Source organism: Malus sylvestris, chromosome 10, assembly GCF_916048215.2.
Source record: "Malus sylvestris chromosome 10, drMalSylv7.2, whole genome shotgun sequence".
NCBI lineage: Eukaryota > Viridiplantae > Streptophyta > Magnoliopsida > Rosales > Rosaceae > Malus > Malus sylvestris.
The window spans coordinates 36,372,050-36,394,353 of NC_062269.1; the positions used below are offsets into that span (position 1 = coordinate 36,372,050).

Sequence of the window (22,304 nt, forward strand, 5' to 3'; positions counted from 1 at the left end):
ACACCATATATTCTTGTTTAATGAAGGAAATTTACCATGAGAGATGAATCTCCTTCCTAACATAAACCTCAGTCGTCACTTAATACTACGGTCGGGTGATATTCCTCTTCACTTGTAAGTAAGAGGTCTTAGATTCGATTCTTACCAAAGGCGACGAATTTGAACCGCATTATTATGGCTCGTCCATTGTGAGGCTTAGTCTACTCCTCTACCCCCTTGGTGTACAACAATAATGTTTTTCAATCAAAAAGCCAAATCTAATGTGGTGCACTAATAGTAAATATAGGACCACAACAATGTTTTCCAACCGAAAAGCCAAATTTGATGTCACGTGACAAGGATTTGCAACCTTCACCTTTACCTCCAAAATTGACTGCAACTTCAAATCTTTTTTCAGTTGATTATTAAAGACATTTTATTATTATTTTTTTGTGGTCAAATATTTATTATAATAGTTTAATACAATAAAATAAGGAAGTGTTATTGTCACTTTAAAAATATCATTTTGCACTCCTCAAAAATGTATTTTTATTTTTTAAATACATAAAATTTGGAGTGTAAAATGATAATTTAGGAGTGTCAATAACAACTCCCTAAAATAGTAGTGTAGTTTGACATATCGGGTGGAGAGCAAAATTTTAAAAGATGTCAAAGTGTCACATAAGGTATTAAATTTAAATTTAAGAGAAATGCTAAGAAGACTCAACTTGGGACTCTATACCATCTCATATTTTTTACACTATTTTATAATGTGGGTATGAGAATTAATGTTAAACTGTGAGGCGACAAAGAGTCCGCGGAAAGTCTCATTTTTTAGAAAGTTTCCTTAGCATTTCTCTTAAATTTAAATTTTATGATTAAAATCCGACATTTCTTGTCACTCCGTAGTATAGTTTGGTGGTATTTCTCTTCACTTGTAAACGAGAGGTCTTAGGTTTGAATCTCGTGGATGATTAATTCGATACCAAATTAGGTTGCTTATTATGTGGCTTAGCCGAACTCCTACCTTTCTTTTAATTTAAAATATATCGTTGTATTAAAAAAAAATCAGACAAATCTTAATTAGCTTAGGTTGAGAATATCTAGAGGGGGGATGAGGACGTTTTTGTACGCTTATAAATGAGACACAATACACCAATTATTTATCTTTGAGCATTGATTCATAGGAAAACTAATGAAAAAGGCTTGAAAACTTTGAGTTTTAATGATAAGGACAAAATAAAGGGTAAAGTGAATAATACCAGGATTGACTTTTTAGTGTAAAAATGTGGTTTTTCGTTAAAGTGAACAGTACCAGATTATTTTCGTTAAAGTTCCCTTGATTCATATGGAAGAGACACAGTGCTGTGTTGATTTTGTCTTTGTTCAAAAAGAATCGTTCACACTATTTTATGGCATTATATATCAAATGGAATCTCAAGCACCACGCGGCCACGCCCACTCACTTCCCTTTGTAATTTCTAGGGCTCTAAATTGGGGTTGAAAAAGAATGCTTGCTTCCAACTAGTTGTAATTTGTTGGTTTGTGGTTTAGGTGGGGGGGTGCTACATAATTACATATTCATATTCTACAAATTGGGTGGTATCTTATTGGATTCTAAGAGTTAAACTGTTTCGATTTGTCGAGAATATGTCAAATTTTAGGATGTAAATACAGTTGGAGGAGAAAGAGTTGATGCGTTATAGTTGAGGACTGAAGCAGTGTTATCTTTGTTTTGACGAAACATAGTAAACTTCAATTGCCCGTAGTAGTAAGTGACGTGATTTTCTTTAACTATTACCTCCTTGTGGATTGTAGGTTTTTCATCTCAAATTTCTGCCCCTTCAAACCAGAAAATTGATTTTGAAGTTGTAAAATGCACATGTTGGGACTAGGGGTGTTTTTCGGAAGGATCGGATTGGATACGATGTTTCCAATTTCCATTCCAAAAATTTTGGAATTAAATCAGATCAGATCATAATTTTCAAATTTTGGCATATTTGAAAATTTCGGAACTGGAGTAATCTTAGCAATATTCATATATTTTATAAGTTTTTTAATATTCTCTAACTTTTTTGTACATGCAATTTATTGTTCTTTCTTAATATTTGATGTATACTTATGTATAAATTCAATTAATTTGTGGTATATTAGTATGCTTATCATTTTAATATAAAAGTATATATATATATATATATATATATAAAATATAAAAACAATGATCAAAATGTATCCAAAACTAACAGCAAAAATACAAAAATTGACTACAAAACATATAATTTGAGTAAATAACTATAGAAATTTGACTTTTTTTTTATCTGAATAAGTTTTGAACACTGAAAAATTTCAGATCGGAAATTCAAAATTCTCAGAATCTCTAAATTCATTCCAATTTTTCGAAAAAAAAATATGCCAATTCAAAAATTTGACTCGAAATTTGAAACACCATTCCAACTTGCAGCCGTAGTGGGACAGTATACTAAGTTGGACGAGATTCAATGGATTTGTTTGGACAAGTGGGCTTGGACAGGCTCCAGCCCAATATCCCATCTAAAAAGCCCATTGTTTGCCTTTTATGGGCCAAAGCCCATCTGTAAACCCAGTGCCTTAAACCCTTCCCTCTTTCCTTGGTTCGTCTCTCTCGCTCGAATCCCAGCACAGCAGTAGCTGACTGCACTCTTCCTGTTCTTCGCTCTCGCTTTCTCCACCGGCTCCTCCAGCCCTCGTCTCTTTTCTTCGATACCCGAACATTTGAACTACCGATTATTGAAGGTAATTTATCTCCAGACTAGCCCTGTAATTGTGCTAATTTTAAGGTTTTTTTTATTGAATTATTGATTAATTGCTTAATTTATCTCCAGACTCTCTGTGTAATTGTGTGGTTATGTATGTTCAGTTATGATTTGGGTTTTTGCATTAGTTTTGTTTTTGTTTTGATTGATTTGGTGTTGCATAATTTTACCAATTGCATTTGGCAATGCACTGGTTTTTTCGTGATGATTTCTGCTTTGATTGCAGTGAGTAACGAAATGCTTATTTTTTTTAGAGAGAGATGGATGGAGAGTGGCTTTTGAAGAAAGTACTTTGGAAAAAATCAGAAGGGTGGTTTTTTTGTTGGAGAAATACTACTTCTTCCACACCAGATTTTTTGCAAACTTTGGGTTTTGTTAAATTATGAATCTCTATTTCACCAAATGTTTAGGAAATATTGAATGGGCAGCGCCATTTTGGCGGATAGTTTTGAAGGATTCAATTTAGCAGGGTGGAGCTAATAAAATATTTCCTCTCAAGACAGGTGGTTATTTTCCTAATTAAGAGACGAGAATTGCAATGAGAAAGAATGATGTCAATGAACAATGTGTACAAGCTCCACGCTTGGTTCATCAAGATTGGCCGCGACAACCACCCTACCTCCCTTGGACGCCTCCTTCTTGGGTGCACTGCCACATCCTCCCCTGAAAGCTTAACCTACTCCCGCTCTCTCTTCTCCCACTTTCCCTTTCCAGACACCTTTGCTTACAACACCATCATTAGAGCCCATGCGGCAGCCCCCTCATCTTGTTGTCATGCACTCTCCTTCTTTACCCAAATGCGTCACCAAGGTGTCCCACCGGATAACTTCACCTTCCCATTTCTTCTCAAGGCTTGCGCTCGCCTTCAACAGGGTCAAGACCTTCATGCACACATTCTTAAGCTTGGCTTTGATTCAGACATATATGTTCAGAATGCATTAGTTAGTTTATACGGGGGTTGTGGGTCAGTTGAGCTTGCAATGAATGTGTTCCATGCAATGCGCGAAAGAGACTTGGTTTCTTGGTCTTCCATGATGTCTTGTTTCATCAACAATGGCTTTGCATACGAAGCTCTTGCTTTGTTTCAGCAAATGCAGCTTGCAGAGAATCTGATGCCAGATGAGGTTACCATGCTCAGCGTGATATCTGCCGTTTCAAGCTTAGGGGAAATGGAATTGGGTCAGTGGGTTCATAAATTTATTTACAGAAGTGGGCTAGAACTTACAGTTCCATTGGGTACGGCGTTGATTGACATGTATTGGAGATGTGGGTCCATTGTTAAATCTATCAGAGTCTTCAATGAAATGCCATTCAAGAATGTAAATGCATGGTCAGCATTGATTAGTGGCTTTGCAGCGCACGGCCGCAGTAGAGAAGCCCTTAGAATCTTTTATGAGATGAAAAGCTCTGGCTTGCAGCCAGATCATATTTCTATAACTGGAGTTTTAGTGGCTTGCAGTCATGGTGGCCTTGTTGAAGATGGCTGGAGAGTTTTCAAAAGCATTGGGGATGAGTACGGCATGGAGCCAACACTTGAGCATTATGGTTGTATGGTTGACCTGCTTGGCCGGGCCGGCATGCTTCACGAAGCGCACGAGTTCATTGAGAAGATGCCAGTAAGGCCAAATTCGGTAATTTGGAGGACTTTGCTAGGAGCATGTGTTAGTCATAACAATCTTGTGTTGGCTGAGAAAGTGAAGGAGAGGGTCCACAAGCTAGATCCTTATCATGACGGCGATTATGTGCTTTTATCGAATGCTTATGGTGAAGCTGGTAGATGGGTTGAAAAGGCAAAGGTTAGGAACTCAATGAGAGAAAAGAGAATTAACAAGAAACATGGCTATAGTTTTATCAACGTAGACCAAGTCACTCATGAGTTTGTATCAGGGGGTAATTCTCATCCCAGGTCGGATGATGTTAGAGAGTTCTTAGATAGCATAATTGAAAGTATAAGAGACACGGGGTATACTCCCCATACGAAAAATGTGCTACATGACATTGAAGAGGAGGAGAAGGAGCAATGTCTTAATTATCATAGTGAGAAATTGGCCGTGGCTTTTGCACTCCTGAATGTCAAGGATAGCACGACAATAAGGGTCATGAAGAACCTTCGGATTTGTCATGACTGTCATTCTTTCATGAAGCATATTTCGGCCAAATTTGGTAGAGAAATCATCATTCGTGATCGCAGACGATTCCATCACTTTGTTCAGGGATCGTGTTCTTGTCAGGATTATTGGTGATAGATGGTCCAATCCAGCTCTTCTCTTCCCTTGTAATATCATCTATCAGACTGCTCGTAAATTTTCTTGACCCTCTTTTCTCTTTGTGAACACATATTTGATATTTCTTTGTGAATACATTTAATTCCTTACTTGGTGCACTGCATTCTGCGTTTATGGTTATGGTATTACAATCTTTGACTCGTATGAGCCTTCAGCTATATACACATTGCACTATTGAAGCTTTAGTTAAACTCCATAATCTTATAGTCAAGCTGCATGACAGAGGTTTCAGTCTTCATCATCTCAACGCGTCTCAGCATATGCAATTTCCAGAGTGAGAGAATTTTAGTATTGCATCAGAGAGCCTTTTCTTATTGATATTTATCCGTTTGATTATGTTTTCAATTTGTTATATTTTATATTAATCAGACCTTGTTTTTTCTACAGCAGATTGCTAAAAGTAATCTATAGGAGGAATCAATCCAATCCAATCCAATCCATAGGAGGTGCCGTGTTCCCTAAGCTAAACTGAAAACATAATCCTAAACGGATTGCTACCCCAGATATATATCCGTGTCCATCAAGACCTGGATTCATGAACTTCAATAATCCTTTGTTTAATATCTTCTTGATGATTCGGGGCGCTTGGTTCTTCCTGCTTTCATCTCAAATGAAGACAGAGTTCATAATAATCAAGAGGAGGAAGATAATTATCAGGTTTCAGAAGGATATGGTTATGAGTCAGAGAAGCCTCTGTTTCCCCCTTCTTTCGCTGAACTTGAGTTGGAGATGAAGGAATCAATCCAATCCGTAGGAGGTGCCGTGTTCCCTAAGGCTAAACTGGAGTGCATCAAAAGACTGCTTGAACGAGCACAACTCTTAGACGCTCCTCATCATTGTGATTGCACTGCTGTTATTCATGCATCAAGACCCGATGCAGCGACAAAACCTCATCAAGTCCCAAGAGTTTCTTCCTTGCACTTTGTAAGGGCACCAATCCCTTCAGCCAGAGATGGAATTCTGTTGCTTTGTACGGAGTCAGAATCTAGTCGGAATTCCAATGTGAGGTTACTGCCTTTTGTCCTGCTCTCCCTCAAAAGATGATCTTCGAGCATTGATCAAAGAGTATATTTGCGGAGAACTTGAGATCAACACATTTGAATCAGAAAATTACACCTTTGATGTGAGTGACGAAGGATGAGCAATTCAACGCACGATGTGCATTTTAGTCCTCTTTGTTCCCTTATTACGTTGGATCTATAGATTAACATAAATGAATGATTGATTGATAGTCCAAGCGGTGGATTGTTCTGGTGATTAGGGTATATTTCTTTAACCCACTGCTTTCTCGGTTCAAACCCACACCGCTCTTCTTTAGTCTAATTAAATTAGTAATATCCTTCGTAATAAAAAGAAATGAGGTACTGCCACTCAAATTATAGCAACGAGGTTAATTAATAATTAAGAAAATAGTTTTAAGGTTAAAGATTAACGATCATCACAAAGCAATTGGCAAAACAAAAGTGGGAATGTTGTACTGCCACTCAGTATTACGGTTTGGTGGTATTCCTTTTCACTCAGATGTGAGAGGTCTTAGGTTTGAATCTCATGAATGACGAATTCAATATCAAATTAGGTTGGCCATTGTGTGGCTTTGCCGAACTCCTCATTTCTTTAATGTAAAAATATCGATGTACTAAAAAAAAAAAAAGTGGGAATGTCGTACTTCTGTGGCCACATTTATAGTGAGTCTCCTGTAATCTCACAAGCGAGATTTTTCAGTGTACCGAGAACACGTCAGTATGTCAAGTGCCATAATATAATTGGTTGATTTTTTTCAAGTACAATTGACACTTGTTTATCAAAGCGTGTTTCCGACACATTAAAAAATAACTCATCAGTAACAATGCCATCACAAACAAAAAGAAGAAATCAATTAGAAGTCAGTTCGAATCACGCTCATAAAGTATCTATATATCATCTGAGATGAATTTAAAACTGATGTACATATTTAACTGAGATTAATCAAATCAGAGCCATCTATTTGTTGTTGTTGTTTTTTTCCTTCAAACGTTTTGTCGTATCCATCCATATGCATTGAACAAATCAACCGTTTTTGGATTCTTGTTTAGAATAAATCCATTTGTTATGGTATGGTATTTTTGGGTAATATATATGGGTCATTTTGGTTCCGGTCCTTAATTAACCTAATTGTTAGACTGAAACCTTGTTTGTTTAAATATTTTGATCGAGGTCCTTAGCCTCATTTAAGATATTTAATTCATGCATTTATGCATTTAATGTCATACAAATTATGAAATTTAAACAAATTCAAATAATATTTTTATATATAATAAATACTTAAAAATCAATTTTAGATTAATACTGTTCTTCACAAAAATTATAGCAAAAAAATAATGTGCCCATATAAGTATCTATATATATATATATATATACATATATATATATAAAAGAACCATGCACGTTGAACACCTAAAAAAAATCCAGAAGCAAGCAAATGGCTTCTTCTCCTCCTTCTTCACTCGTGCGAAATAATGCATTTTTGGTGCTGATATTTCTTGTAATTGTCAGCAGTGCCACTATACGTGACGCACTCATACAACTGGGCATTATTGTTTCACTGACTAATGATTTGGCTGCAGGCATCAACCTCACTGTTCATTGCAAATCCGGTGACCGCGATCTTGGTGTTCATGTCGTGCCTTATCACGGATTCCACGAATTCATTGTTCATAGACGATTTGAAGGTTCACTAAACCTTTGCAGTCTCCAATGGCAAAATATTACACATACTTCGGTTACCTTAACACGGGACCGCATGTGCCTGATACCCTTCGGGAACGGGCCTACAGAAGAAAATTGCTACCCTTGGGATTCCTAAGGAATTCACATAACAAGGAGAGGACTTGAAGTCTTTCTCTTCTTATTTTTCATGAGTTATTATATTTATTCGATCGATCGATCTTCTCTCTCACTTGAACCCAACTTCTCTGCAACGTGTTTGTTTCTATTGTGCCAAAGATGTTGAGTTTTACTTAAGAGTTTCAATGGCAGGCGGTCACTGCTTCCAAAGGAAGAGGATGGACTCCAAATATGCTTCTTAATTGTGTTTGTTTTTGGAAAAGTGGGATTGTCTTCAGAAGCAGCTTCTGCCAGACTGCCTCGGTGGATAAAATCTGCTTTTTCCTTAAAGATGTAAAATTTGTAGTTAGCATCAATTTCTTCACTTAACTTCACTCATTTATGATTGATTTCCAAATCAACCGTTTCAATTTTGTTTAGTATTTAATCCATGTTTATAGTATAATAATTTTGGTTTTCCCAGAAACGGTTAGAGGAATGAATGTTTTCGGTATATATAAGAACCATGCACGTTGATGTTTGAACACCCAAAAAAATTCCAGAAGCAAATGGCTTCTTCTTCTGCACTCATTCGAAATAATGCATAAAAGTGGATCAATTTCGTGGTCTGTGTTTGAGAGAGAAAGTGATCACTAATTACTTATTGCAAGTTATAAGCACGATCGCCTTTGAAGTTAAAACTCATCGAGAGTTAGCATCAAATTGACATTGAGTGCGTTCCAAGTAATTGCTTTTGGTTTGTCACTGGTCCTGCTAGATTTCTTCAAACTCTGCCTCCTCTCTTCGAAGAGCGGGTTGCTGCTTCTTCTCTGTGGATTAAGCTTCTCTAAAAAATGTAAACAACGTTCAATACATTATCGTCTGGATTAAGAAACAAACAATGTAAAAATTAATCTCCAAACATCAGAATCTGAAGTCAGGATCCACAGTCATTGCCCAAGCAAACTTTCTCAGTTGAGTGGTGTTGAACATCTTCTGAATTGGAACTTGATTTCGCTTGCACCATGCAACCGTGATCCTAGGGTCAAGATAGTTGAGTTTCGATGTTCCCAGCGCCACTGTTTTCAGATCCTCTTTCGTTCTCATGCCCATCTCCATGTTTTCGATGTCCGCAGTTTTTTGAGCTATCTTCTTCTCCAACTCATCTGGGGTCGAATTCCTCTTTCGCTTCTTTCCATCAGTGTCAGTCAGCGGCTGTGGCTTTCCTCTTTTCGCCCTTTTCAACTCTGTTTTCAGCTCTTTGAGGTTGTCACGAAGGCCGCCAATCTTTTCCATCAATTTAGACATTTGTTCTTCGTGAGACTTTGAAATTGTACGCTGGTGATTACAGATGATGGCAACCTCTTTGTTCGCGTGGTTATAAACAGCGACTTTCTCTGTAAGATCTGCTTTGTCTTTGATTTCCTTGTTCAACAAGTCATCCAATGTGATAGAAGCATTGTAGGTACGAAACACTTTTGCCGTAAGGCCAGGCATCTGTTGCTTTAAATGAGCATTCAATCTACTCGCATCCAGCTTGTCAAAGAGATCATCACCACCGCGTTTCCCGGCCTGGAACTGTCTAATTTCCTTGTAAACAGGAACCTCAACTTCAACGGTATTTTGGTATCTGATAGAATCTTTACCAAGGAAGTTAAACTCCAACGAGTTAGGGGCGATTGCTTTCACATGCTCTACCTTCAATGTGCAGCAACCAACAGTATCAGCTTCCTCTTCTGCCTTTTCATTTCCCGCCCTCAGAGCAAGCTTATCGATGAGATAGGTTGCAACCGCTATCTGCCTCTTCGCGCAATCTTTACTGGTAAAATCCCTAGAGTAATCTGCCCTGATTTTCCCAATGTAGTCCTTGAGCATCCTCGCATTCTCGTACGTCTTCTGGTCACTTTCTATCTTCAAGGAGCTACTCTCCCCAAGATACACGTACTTGAATTTCTTTGGAGTGATTGGATCTGTCCAGAAAGCTAACCATGTAACCGTATCATCATGCCTCACTTCTTTCCACCTTTCGCCGGGGACAGGACATTCTGGAACCGGTGCATCCTGCCCTATGTTGATCGTAACATCACTCGGAAGAATCCGCCTTTTTACCTTTCCCGATTTTGGATGCTCCCCTCGGCCTCTGAACAATGCAGGAGGTTCAACTCTGAATCTTCCAACTATCTCCTTTTCACCATCAACGAACGCCCACGCATACTTCTCCTCTTGTTTCTTTTTCTCCGCCCCCGCGGCCTTCTTCTGTTCCCTACTCATTTGTTTCCTGTTTTCCTTTTCTTTCATACACCACTTGTATATTGGGGTGAAATCACAACCATCCAACCTCCGAATTACGTGGTTCTCCCCGAGCAACTTACGCCAATCATTCCAAAAATTGTTTCGGAACGTTTGCTTCTTCTGCACGTAATCTGTATCTTTCATCACGGCGTACATAGTTGCGACCTCCTCTTGTTCCGGACTCAAGTCTACCGGCTTCCCTTCATACATCATCTTTACACTGTGGGGCTCGTACGGAGGCGGAAACATCACACCGTTGTGAACTAAAGTTTTCCATTTTTTCTGCCCATCATTAGAGCTCGGTAGCACATTCGTCGACTTAGGGCAACGCGAAAGTTTCAAACCATTTTGGCCCTTTTCGATCGGTTTCCTGGTGGAGGATGAACCGACCTTCATTGCCTTCTTCTCTGTCAACAAGGTAGGTTCCTTGATCCTCTGGGAAATTGGAATCAAGTCGTCATCTTCGTCGTCATCTTTTTCCTCCGTAATTTTTAGGGTAGATGTTGAAGAACAAGCATGTGAAACTTTTGGCCTTTTAGGTGAAGAATCGGCCTTGTGATCTAGGGGCCTCTTCCTCTTTTCACCCTTGGACTTGGGTGTTAGCAGCAGCCTTGATGATAAAGGTTTATCATCGTCGTCGTCATCGTCCTCCGAATCTTGAGAAGGTTTCACCAGTTGTCTGGCAGTAGCTATCGGTTTATCGTCTTTGGAATCATCACTGTTTGCATGAGAACCCCGGATGGATAATACTTGGGTCCTGGCCAGTCGAGAAGCAGCGATAGGTTTTTCGTCTTCGGAATCATCACTGGTTTCTTGAGCAACAAAACTACGATTTTCTTGAGCAGATGACATGGTTGATGGAACCATCTTTGCCCTGTTGGTTTCGATTTTTGAACGCTATTTGGTATTTTTGATGGCTTTATATAAATAGAACGCTCTCTCTTCCAACAAATAGGAAAGCTATACGGGCGGCGGGTCAGCCTCATCTTATTTTTTACTCCAACAGATGGGATATCGGATTTAACCTAAAGAAAAAAGGAAATAGGATGATTAATAAAATAAGGGTCGTCTAAATAAAATATATTTTTTTGCCAATAGGAACTTCTCCGGATCTTCTTTTTGAGGATTTCAGATATCCTTTAATTGTGTCCGTTCATTGTTCATCGTACGGTCATAAATCATTTTAAATTTTTTATTTAAAATTGAACACAAGCAATACCTGACGAAAACTGATCGCACGAGGTACGATGAACGAACATGATTAAAAAATCTCCGTGATTCTCACAAAGAGGATTCGGAAAGGATCCTCATTCATTTTTTGGGGGTGGTTTTTGCAAATGCATCGGAATTTGAATTTTCTAGAAAAGCAATTCAACGCTCGCGGCCTCGTCTAGCAAAAAGAAATTAGCTACACATATTCATATCTGATTTGAATATTACAGACGGATTGCATGTTAAATATACGTTCTAAGTTGAATATCATGAGCAGAAAATGCATTAGGTCAAAAAAAACTGTTAACAAGATTTAGGGTTTTTCAGGGCACAAATTTTTGGGACAACGTCCTACACCACTATTTCAGTATTTCCAGTCCAATATCTGACTCAATGATCCATAACTGCCTCATTTGGTACGGAAGATTGGATTAAAACGGATAATCAAAAGTATGGTGTAGGAAATGAAAAATTCAGAGTCAAATTCTACCGGTAGGAGACGAATTTCTCCAGAAGAAAAAATTATCCATTCCAACGATTTCAATGGTTTCAATCAAAACAAAATTACCGAATAAAATTACCGTAAAACTCAAAGGAAGCATTTTCCCAAGTTCACAGTACATTGCACAACAGATCGAAGACAGAGTCTCAATATGTACCACCTGTGGTATCGAAAACTAAAACAGGACGGGGGGAAGAAAAACGATAGAAAAAGGTGTCAACTTACTCAATGCAGCCTTGTCAATTCTTCTACTCTCTTGCAGAGCTCCTCCACTGAAACGCGCATTTGTTTTGAGATCTCGTCCATCTTGCTACGGTTGAGATCAAGGAACGATTCTATCAGATCGCCATCCAAGAAATTTTTGGCGTCTACAGTTTTCTTCTCGTTGCTGAATGATCTCCACTGCTCATGGTTCAACCCTCCAACACCCTTTATCACCTTCCTCAAGTTTGACTGGAGCTTCTCCAAAAATGCATAATGTTCTTGAGGAAGTGAGGCAATTACTCCAATTACACCATTGACGGTGCCAAAGATGACAGTTGGAATCTGGCCCACGTCAGAGTCTGGCAACCGCATGACAAGAGAGCCGTGCCGGAACCTATTGACAAACTCGCCTAGGTGATACTCACCTACAACCTCAAGGCGGCCCCGTTCCTCATCAGTTGCACCCTCACTATTTTTACGAACAGTGAACAGGTTGACGAAATTTTCAGCTCCAATGTAAACATCATCGTCGAGGATCTCTACAGCAGACATCCAATTTGCATTATAATCACGGGCTCGCTCCTCAATGGCACCTTCCTCATGCTGAATACAAGAACAAAAAATTTCGGCTCAGCAAGAGAATAGTTTATAATGTGTAGCATTACCAAACCTAGGGGAGATGAATTTATGGACGGACGGGGGGCACAAGAGGGTAAATCTGGGTCTACAAATTCCAACAAGAGAACCTCACTATTACCAAGACAAAACGTTAAAACATGTCGCACGATGGACTAGCAGACGCAAAGGGGACTATTCTCATGAGGCATTGATTAAGCAAATCAACTATTGCTATTACTTTGAGTAAGTACTAGTCCATGACATGCAGGGGGTTGAAAATTAGTATTATTACCTTGTACATTAACAGAGAGATTGACTTCATTAAATCCCCAACAATAATGAAGTCTCCACGAGTCTGGACATAAAGGGCAAGTATGTGGCCATGATGCCCACATTCCGATTGCAATTCACGAGTACCATCATCCCGCAGAGTCCACTTGTATAACTGTATCTTTTGATTAATAGCAGCAAGTAGCTTGCCATTGAACGCATTCAACGAGTAAACAGACCCCTTGGTTTCCTTCTCAGCAACGAGCTGCAGCTTCCCATCTTCAACAATGAAAACCAGAATGCGGCCCTACAATTATACAATATTGTCAGCTTACAGGGGGAGGATGGAATATCAGCTAGTTACCAGTTCAAGTGAGATTTCTGCACTAAAACCAGTAAACTAAAATCCTATCTTACCTTGGTTGGCTCATTTTCTTCCGGGAGAACATATGCAGTCCCGACACAGTAATATAAATTACTGTCATCTGAGAAAGAACAGCTTAGTATAGAGCAGGCATACTCAAAAGCGTCCAGTTGATAATATGTTATGAGGTCAAAACTCTGGTCATCTAACAACCGGATGAAGTGTGTTTCTGAGTCTTCTGCACTAGACTGGTTATATTTCACACTCAAAATGGCGAAAGTCCTGGACTGCTCCTGATGACAGATACGACGCGCATGCTCACCTAGGGGAATAGAGCGAATATGAAGCTTCTGGATGTCATCAATAGTGCCGATAGTAAGTTCACCTTCCTTAGCAATTGCAAGGCTGTTGTCACGAGAAAGGGAAAAATAAGGAAAACTGTTTACTCTGAAAGTTGACAGTTTAAGGAGGCTGGGGGAAGAGTTCCCCCATCAAACCTATGTAGTAAAAGAGCAGAAAGAAAAAGAAAAAAACTCATGTTTGTGTCTAAGTTGCAACTGGACCATATTTTTATGTAAATTTTCATTTAAATCAATATTTAAAACATGCTAATAGACGTCTGGTCAGTTGCTATACTATTTTATATAAACTTTCATTTTAAAAAATATCTAAAACATACTAATTGCATAAACATCTGGTCAGTTGCTGTAAAATTTTATATAATTTTTATTTGATTACATTTTTTTTTTTTTGAGAAGAAACAAACATTTTATAAAAGAACAGAGAAATACACAGAAGTGGATAAGAAATCCACCAAGAACAAAAACAAGAAAATCTCTCAAGAGGATCTGGCTTACATCAACAAAACCTAAACCTAAATCACTTTATTTGATTACATATTTAAAACATGCTAATTGCATATACGACATCTGGTCAGCTGCTATAATAAAGCATTGTATCACACCAACAAAGGGTAACTCTAATAATCAATTTGGAAACTAACCCATCATTTTGACTACTATAAACCTTCCTGGTATGATAATTTACACAAAATGGCAGCCATCACATAAGTAATAGAGGATTACAATCTGAAAGTATGAAAAAGATAAAATATTTGGATATAGACTTAACCTCGTATCCACCAAACCGAGGTCCTATCTGTATTTTACGAGTGAACAATAGAAAGAGCAAAGTACCTGTCTGGAAAAGCAGCAGAGTTGAATGGGCACATATGGCTGACTTCTTTCAGATTTACATTGCTGTAAAGCAATTTTTTGTTGCTACTATAGATGACAGTTGGCCTATCCGATGCAGCAAATACATGCGTAGTACTCTTGGATGAGAAGGTACGGAGTGTAATGGGCTGCGTCCCAAGTGAGACTTTTTTCCTGTCCGTCAACTCACCAGTGCTTGTGTTCAATATAAAGTTTAAGAGGTGCCCATCTCCAAGGGCACACAATAGGTAGGATATCTGATTAGAAAAACACAGTAACAAAAAGCTTACTCAATAACCAAATAACTAAAGTAAAAACTTATGAAGGAACTAAAGAAAGCAATAGATGTGCAAACTAATATTCCCTCATCTACGTTACATAAGTACACATTGATTGACACACCAACATAGGCCCAAACTCTCTAGTAAATTCGAAAATGATGATAATGAAAATTATAATCAGTTAAACATGCTATTAGAAGAGCCACTCCCCATTGCTAATCCCAAAAAAGACATTTTATTTCTGACCAATATTAATGAGAAGTCATATGAAATGAATACAACTGAGAATCGATTTAGTGAAGAAGGTCAAGCACAGGCATACCCCTTCAAAGGCACAAAGAAGAACAGAACGAGGTATGATCTCCCCTCCCAAATGTTCCTTTGTGATGCGGCTCAGGGCAGGAAGTGAATATATCTGGACACTAATATCTGTCCACATTCCAACAGCTGCCAGCTGGCTATAGTTGGGATTGTCACCTATGGGGTTTATGTCAAGGCATGATATCTCAAAATCTAACTGTGCGTGGTTTTTCTCTGTCAATACCCCATCACCTATTTCCAAATAAACTAAATGCTTTCCACCAGTCGCCAATAAGACCTGTCACAGAAGTAGATTAAAGCAACAACCAGTTAGCGCATTAACATCAGGCAACCAAATGTTAATGCAGACATCCATGAAAAGAAACAATACCATGTTAGGAAACAGCATTATGGTATGGTATACTCATTTGCAATTCTGAGACTAGAAAGGGGATTTATCAACACCGGAGAATCTATCAAAAAGGGGATTTATCAACACCGGAGAATCTATCAAATATTTTTTATTTCCAATTTCAAAGAAATAAGAGAATTAACTTAGGTTTTGGGAGTCAACAGAAGCCCCTTATGAAAAACCACCTATTCTAGATTATAATAGTATAAGATGTTCTGAATATTTAAGGGGAACATGATTCCTAAGTCCTCGTGTTTTACAAAAGATTTTCCCACAAAAAAAAAAAAAAAAAAAAAAAAAAAGAAACACCTGATTTGATTCAATGACACAGCTAAAACTGCCATGGTCCTTGCTTGAAAAATTAGTTATTAATAAAAAAAAACACAATTTTCATTAGCTTACTTGCAAACTTAAATGTTAGAACAAGTAGAAACAAAACCTGGGTGGCATTAGCAGTGGCAACATTAATCGAATTGCCTGCTGGAGCATTCCACTCATGCTTGAGCTCCCTAGTTGTAGAACTGACTAGTCGTACAGAGCTTGAAGTGACCTGTGATGTCAAGTCATCAGCCAGCATGCAATAGACACTATTGCTATACATGCCAATCATCAATAAGTTAATCACCTTTAGAATCCAGATTATTTACATATAGAATATTTTCTAAAACAAAAAATATAACCTCAAAATCTTAACATCACATAAAAGAGGTACAAACGTGGTCACTGAAAAGACATCCACACAATCTAGTGAAATAGATCGTGTAGATTTTCCCTAATACCTCAGGTATGATGTGATTTACTAGGAAATTGTGGATAAGCAATGTTCAAATTGATAGTTATTAAAGTGTCCCTAAGGATGGTAGAAGAGAAATTAGGGGGGTGGGAAGCAACTTAAAACTTTGCCTTCCTAATGGTGGTAGTGATGCGATGGTGATGACTGAAAATTAGCGTTTGTGTCCATAACTACATAAAAAGCAGACGAAAAAAAGGAAAACCAAATACATAAATTACTTTCTTTTGAGTATATTCTACCATATGCATTAAAACATAGAAGAAACAATGGAGGATAGAGACAACTTACCTGTACCAGTTGATTACAGACAGCATCGTGGCAAAATAAAGTCTGTACTTGAGAACAGAAGCCTTCTATCTCAGTTTCTTCCAGCTCATCCTCAAGATTCATTGCCAAAATCCTTGTCTCACTGATAAAGCTTACAACCAGGAAGGTGTCAAAAGGATCATCAGTGGAGGATCTTAACGACCACATTCCCTTGATACCTTGAAGCTCAACTGATGCCTGTTCAAGGTCATATAATAAGGTAGAAGTTACAGGTGTCAGCATGCAAGAACCTCACGCAAATGTACAAAACGAAACTTTGGGTACCAATTACCATAAATATGTAAATAAGTCAAACCTGTTCATTGATTCCAATTCCGTTCCGAACTACACGAAGAGAACCATCCTTGAAAGCTCCAGAACAAGTTACAACCTGACCTTGGCCTTGCCTCTCAAGATCAACCACACAAAAGTCAACGATCGGCCCCAAATTGACATACCTTTCTAAGACTTCCACATATGAACCCTTTGCATCAGGCTGTAGATTTAGCTTCACAAGCTGTGTTCACACACTTTGGAGTGTTAATATATTATAATCCAAAACATTTAATAAGGTATCAATGTAATTTTGATCATAATATCCGCATATCTTTATTTCATTTAAAACTTGTAACGCATTATTAAAACATTACTTTCTTTCATATCTATCTTTATAGACTCTGTACAGTGCCTTCTATTACTTACTAATGGCTTTTATTCTTTGAAGAACAAATTTGTATTGCTAAGAGTAGCTTAAGAATAGAACAAGTAACAAGCAATAGTTCTAAGTACCCACCTGTGAATCCCCATAACTTGATCCGATATAGACAAATGCATTATCAAGGTATGAGATAGTAGATGCAATTGATGTCTCCCCCAAGAGCTCAATTTTCAGTCCAGACACCCTACAAGAAGAAGAGTAGATGAAACCCTGAGGAACTAAACCCATAACCTTCAACCACAAACAATCAGATGTTTTCAAGAATGTATTTGGACTCACTTTTCTTTCTCATGCGTTATAACAAGTAGGTGAAGTTGCCCGGCATGATCACCAAGTAAATACCTGGAACCATCTGCATCTACTCTCCCATAGGCTCTTGTGATGGACTATAACAATGACAAAGAAAAACTTGAAATGATACTTCTAAAACCAATTCAACATGTAATTCCAAAACAACATCATATGATACTATAGCATACATGTCTTATTGGGATTGCTTTAAATGTGTTCGGGCTGCGGTAAACAATATTATCTTCTCCAATAATAAGAACACCGCAGAGTGGCGGAGGAACTGGTATTAACAAATCAGCCCCATTTTCAACGTTGTTTTGTGCCCAAGGGCCTTCAACGAAATCCTTATCCTTCAGAGAAACCTCATATGTTTTGACATGGCGAACATCTTTGTTATCCTGCAATATTTCAACAAGGCAATTAAATTTTTTGTCCGGAATACTCTTACACTATTTTACCACCTGAAAAGGCCTCCCACAGAATGTTATATGGGCAATACCCTAACACGACACATGAACAGTGTTCTGTATTTAGAAATGAAGCAGATTCACAAAGATCTTAGATGGTTTATGTATACATATGTAGAAATATACCAACATCACAGACCAGATCACGCTTGTTTTTATCAAGTTTTCCATTTTGAAACTGCTGTACTAATAGGTTCTTACATAGGCATTGCCTAAGCCTTTGCTTAAATAATCTTCATCCAATACAAGGAACATAACAAACATAACAGTATACAGAAAACTTGAACATACGATACTAAGACAATTTGAGTGATAAGAAGATAGAGAAATACTACGGTAGCCCAACATAAATTTGATATCCCAATGAAAGGAATGACTAGTACCTGATATAGAACTACAATTGTTGGTTTTGAACAACCATATAGAAACTTGATATCCAAAACTTGAAGTTCTTCAAGCCTGAAAAGTTACCCAAAAATATAGTTAGAGTGAAAAGAAATTATAATTTCACACAAAAAGAAGGGAACAAGAAATTGTAATCAATTTATTTGAGTAAATTTTAAATACACATCATGGTCAATTAATCACAAGAAGACTAATCCACAAAATATATATTACTAAAAAACTAAAAGAATGAGAGAAAAATACCGTATATTAAATGCTTCCTTGAGCTGCCCTTTATTATCAAAAGGAATAACCTGAAATACCAAGAGCATATTGTGTCATTTCTAAACTATAAATGTGATGACAAAATGAAGATCTTAGTAAAAGATTAAAAACCACATACCTTAAACAATCCATCATACAAATGGAGTCCAATTAATCTGCAATCTGGATCAATAATACCAATCTGCAGAAAAAGAGTAGGTAAAGAAAATGTACATTAGTAATATTTATGGATTTTCCCCGTTGAAACTTGAACATGGTTTAGACTTCAACTCCAGAAAGACATAAAATGTTTTAACAAGAAAAACCTACAGGAATTGAGGGTCGTAGAATCATTTAACTTACTTGACCATTGTCTGTCGGACGACCTATGCGATCTGAGACATCCCCCATTGCCCTACACGACAAGGACATGCATTTGTCAAAATGTCATTAAAGATACATTTACAGCCCATATACAATGAGTGTCTAGAAAAACTGTTGACTGAAGGTTAACAACTAAAAGACAACAAAATGAATTCACCACCTATAAAGCATCATTATGTTTCTAGAAGACTGGATTACTGGAATTTACTATGTACTTTTGTGAATAATTTAAACGACAAGAACTACTTTCACTTGGTTTGCATATCTAACCTTGTGATGAGCTCAGATGCTTCGGCATCCCACTGAAGAACACAAAATTTGTACCTTTCTGTTGCAATAAATAGAAAATCCTGTGTTTCACCCTGTCGAAGAAAAAAAAACACTATTAAAAGCCCGGAAATTAATAATACGAAACAAGACAAAAATATGAAATAAATACTCACATGAGGCCGGAAAAGTTCAAGCGTCGCTATTCTTCCATATATCGGGACATCCAAGATAGGCTGTAGAGAAAAAAAAACTTAGCTTAATGCATGCTAATGGTTTTTTAAATGGCAACAGAAACAAAGCTACAAATTTGATTTTTATAGCAGAAAAAGACAAAAATCAGAGAAGTTCAAACGTTAATTCAACATTGGAAGATATAGTTTATTCAATTGTGCATTGTAAATGTATTTCAAATTCCATGAAATGGGTTCATGAGGCCGGAAATAAATAATATTCCATACAGTTGAGTAAAACTTATTGACTAGTTCTGTACTATAATTTTATAGGATTAAGTTTTCAGTGAAATGAGTAGATGATAATTCTTATTAGGAGACGACGTATGTGCAACGCAAAGGACTAATTTCTCAAGTTTGAAAACTGATTCTTGGATGAATCATAACTAATTTGTTCCCAATAACGTATAAATCCCTGGACGAAAGTCAACATAACATCATCAACTACCAAAAAGGTGCAAGAGATACCGAAGAGCAACAATTTCCCCAAGAATGTCACCGGACAGTTCACATTTAAAAATACAATGATACAATTCCTGGAACCCGAGGTTTTAATTGCATGACACACATGTAAGCTATTAACTTTAAAATATCTATCAGTTTTTCTTTTACAACAAAAGAGATTGACATACCTGCAGTCCCAGAGGAGTAAGTAGCTGAATTTCAATTCGCGTACATTTCCTGAAATCAAGATTAATGAAGCCAAATCCAATCACGAACAAGATAGAACTTTGGACAATAAATCTTGCTGCAAAATAATATGATTAATCAACGAAATTTGTAATGTATGATGAACTCGTTAACGAAACCCTAGCAGGAAGATAAACTCGAAATCCAATCGAAGAGAGAGAGAGAGAGAGAGAGAGAGAGAGAGAGAGGGATTGGAGGGTGGTGACGTACGCAGTGATTAGATTGAGCTCCTGAGGGGCGGTGAAGTTGCCGACGCAGGAGTGGGTGACGTTGGTGGGCTTGTGAGCCGTTACGACGTAGTTCCATACGCTCATCTTCTTCTGCAAACCGCTTTGGTTGGTGGTTGGTTTTGTGGAGAAGGAGGCCGAACCAGTGAGCCCTAACCAGCACCACCCTCTCTCTCTCTCTCTCTCTCTCTCTCTCTCACTCTCACAACAGTCTCAGTCGCTCTTGAAACAGACAGAAGAAATGAAATGCAACCAAGTGACGTCGTTTGGACTTATAGCCTTGTCGTTTGTTCCCGCGGATCTATTGGTGGGTTTGTCGGGACTTGGGTGCGATCCGGTTCGGCTAATTTTATGGGCGTCGGCCTGATCCATAATTTATTTGGATTCATGACCCGCCTGGCCCGCTTTAGAAATTTTATTTAAACCGATTTCTCTTAATTTATCAGGTCTCGGATTCAAACCTTTCATTTTTTAAGTGGTGTAAATTAAACTAATAATATTTCTTGTGTTAACGGAAAGAAAAAAAAAGAATTGGATAGACTTTTGAGTATGACTGTGATGAGAGAGAGAAACGTAGTTGCGTATAATAGTTAACAACTTGACACAACGCGCAATAATATTTATATGTCTATAGTGTGTTCTTCATAAATTATGTCCAAGTCAAATTTTACCAATTTCCATTTAATTTTTCAAATTTAGCATTTTTCTTACTTTTGGTCTTGTTTAGGGTTTTTTTTTCCTCTTTTACAATTAGGTTGTTCTTTTTAACGAGAAATTGAAGATTAAATTAAGGATATGTTTTAACATAAAAAGGTAAAGTGCCACTAAATAAGAGATGGTTGGTCTTTCAACCAAAATAATTCATACTTCCTTTTATTCTTAAGGTCAAAAACGACCACAGCCCAAGTTTACCGGTTTACCAAATACTTGATCAACCAATAAATACAATTTGTAACAACTTACACGACACAATGTCATTCCAACTCCATTGAGATTATCTTTAGTAGGATATAGTGATGGTAAAAATAGGTTAGAGATATTTAAAGTTCAAAAAACCCCGTTTATAACATAAAACTAGCATCCAATCTAATATCCCATAAGCATGAAATTCAATTAAAATAAGTGGTAGAAGGTCCAATGTGAGGAAGTTTTCGAGGAGAGAAATTTTCGTGCAATCAATTCATATCTTTAATCATCTCTCTATCTCACTTTTCACGTTATACAAAAACTATTTTCGTTAGCAAGGCGTTGGACAATAGAAGACTAATGCAATTAGGCTAAAACATGGAGAAAAATCAGTTAGGGGCTAGGCAATTTAGGCGCTAGGCGATGCCTAGGCAGATTTAGGGTTTTGTTGTGTTTAATTGTTTTATATTGAGTTAGAGACTTTTCTGGGTAACCTACCTAAAAAGAACCCATATTATTTCTCTCAACATTTTCGTGTTTTTCTTCTCTTGTCTCTCCACACATACGCTTTCTCACTCTCTCGCCTCTGCTCGTGTCGATTCTGATTGTGTCTATTTTGTCTCTCGCAGATGTGGACGCCTAGACTCTCACGCACCAACCTGAACTCATTATGCAACCTGCTCAAACTTTGTGAGTAGGTTTTCAAATTTTTTTTGTTCTTTTTAGATTTAATCTTTAATTTTCTTCATACTGCAATTGAATGGTGTTGAATTCTAATGCACGATCCCATTTACACGTATTGATTCATTGAATCATTGATTAATCTGTGATGAAAGATGATGTCAAT

General features: G+C 37.5%; 3 protein-coding genes and 1 pseudogene across 16 annotated transcripts; 2 read left to right on the forward strand and 2 right to left on the reverse strand.

Moving 5' to 3' along the window:
- The first annotated feature begins 2,591 nt into the window (after positions 1 to 2,591).
- LOC126585869 (pentatricopeptide repeat-containing protein At4g21065-like) lies at positions 2,592 to 6,316 on the forward strand. 14 transcript variants are annotated; one of them, XR_007610673.1, is made up of 4 exons: positions 2,600 to 2,751; positions 2,998 to 5,070; positions 5,280 to 5,330; positions 5,444 to 6,316. XR_007610673.1 is itself a non-coding variant. In XM_050250439.1 (3 exons), the coding sequence occupies exon 2, from the start codon at positions 3,320 to 3,322 to the stop codon at positions 5,012 to 5,014; it is 1,695 nt and encodes a 564-aa protein (XP_050106396.1). In that variant the 5' UTR covers positions 2,600 to 2,751; positions 2,998 to 3,319; the 3' UTR covers positions 5,015 to 5,046; positions 5,444 to 6,316. The 14 variants fall into 14 exon arrangements, 5 of the variants coding, with proteins under 5 accessions (XP_050106392.1, XP_050106396.1, XP_050106397.1 ...); XR_007610672.1 differs by having other exon boundaries at positions 5,447 to 6,316; XR_007610674.1 differs by lacking the exon at positions 5,280 to 5,330 and having other exon boundaries at positions 5,444 to 5,502; positions 5,814 to 6,316.
- LOC126584523 (uncharacterized) lies at positions 5,170 to 6,316 on the forward strand (annotated as a pseudogene).
- Positions 6,317 to 8,381: 2,065 nt separating this feature from the next.
- LOC126585865 (DNA topoisomerase 1 beta-like) lies at positions 8,382 to 11,566 on the reverse strand. The gene has a single exon (XM_050250427.1). The coding sequence runs from the start codon at positions 11,015 to 11,017 to the stop codon at positions 8,783 to 8,785; it is 2,235 nt and encodes a 744-aa protein (XP_050106384.1). The 5' UTR covers positions 11,018 to 11,566; the 3' UTR covers positions 8,382 to 8,782.
- A 300-nt stretch (positions 11,567 to 11,866) lies between these two features.
- On the reverse strand, positions 11,867 to 20,789 carry LOC126585864 (DNA damage-binding protein 1-like). Its single transcript, XM_050250426.1, has 19 exons — positions 20,535 to 20,789; positions 20,267 to 20,315; positions 19,578 to 19,637; positions 19,405 to 19,496; positions 19,114 to 19,165; positions 18,890 to 18,952; positions 18,751 to 18,800; positions 18,486 to 18,561; positions 17,824 to 18,033; positions 17,624 to 17,730; positions 17,420 to 17,528; positions 16,943 to 17,143; positions 16,609 to 16,824; positions 15,967 to 16,077; positions 15,138 to 15,413; positions 14,517 to 14,791; positions 13,374 to 13,725; positions 12,979 to 13,263; positions 11,867 to 12,671 (listed from the first exon to the last, which is right to left on the reverse strand). Exons 1-19 carry the CDS (start codon positions 20,636 to 20,638, stop codon positions 12,090 to 12,092), a joined length of 3,270 nt encoding a protein of 1,089 aa, XP_050106383.1. The 5' UTR covers positions 20,639 to 20,789; the 3' UTR covers positions 11,867 to 12,089.
- Positions 20,790 to 22,304: the final 1,515 nt, after the last annotated feature.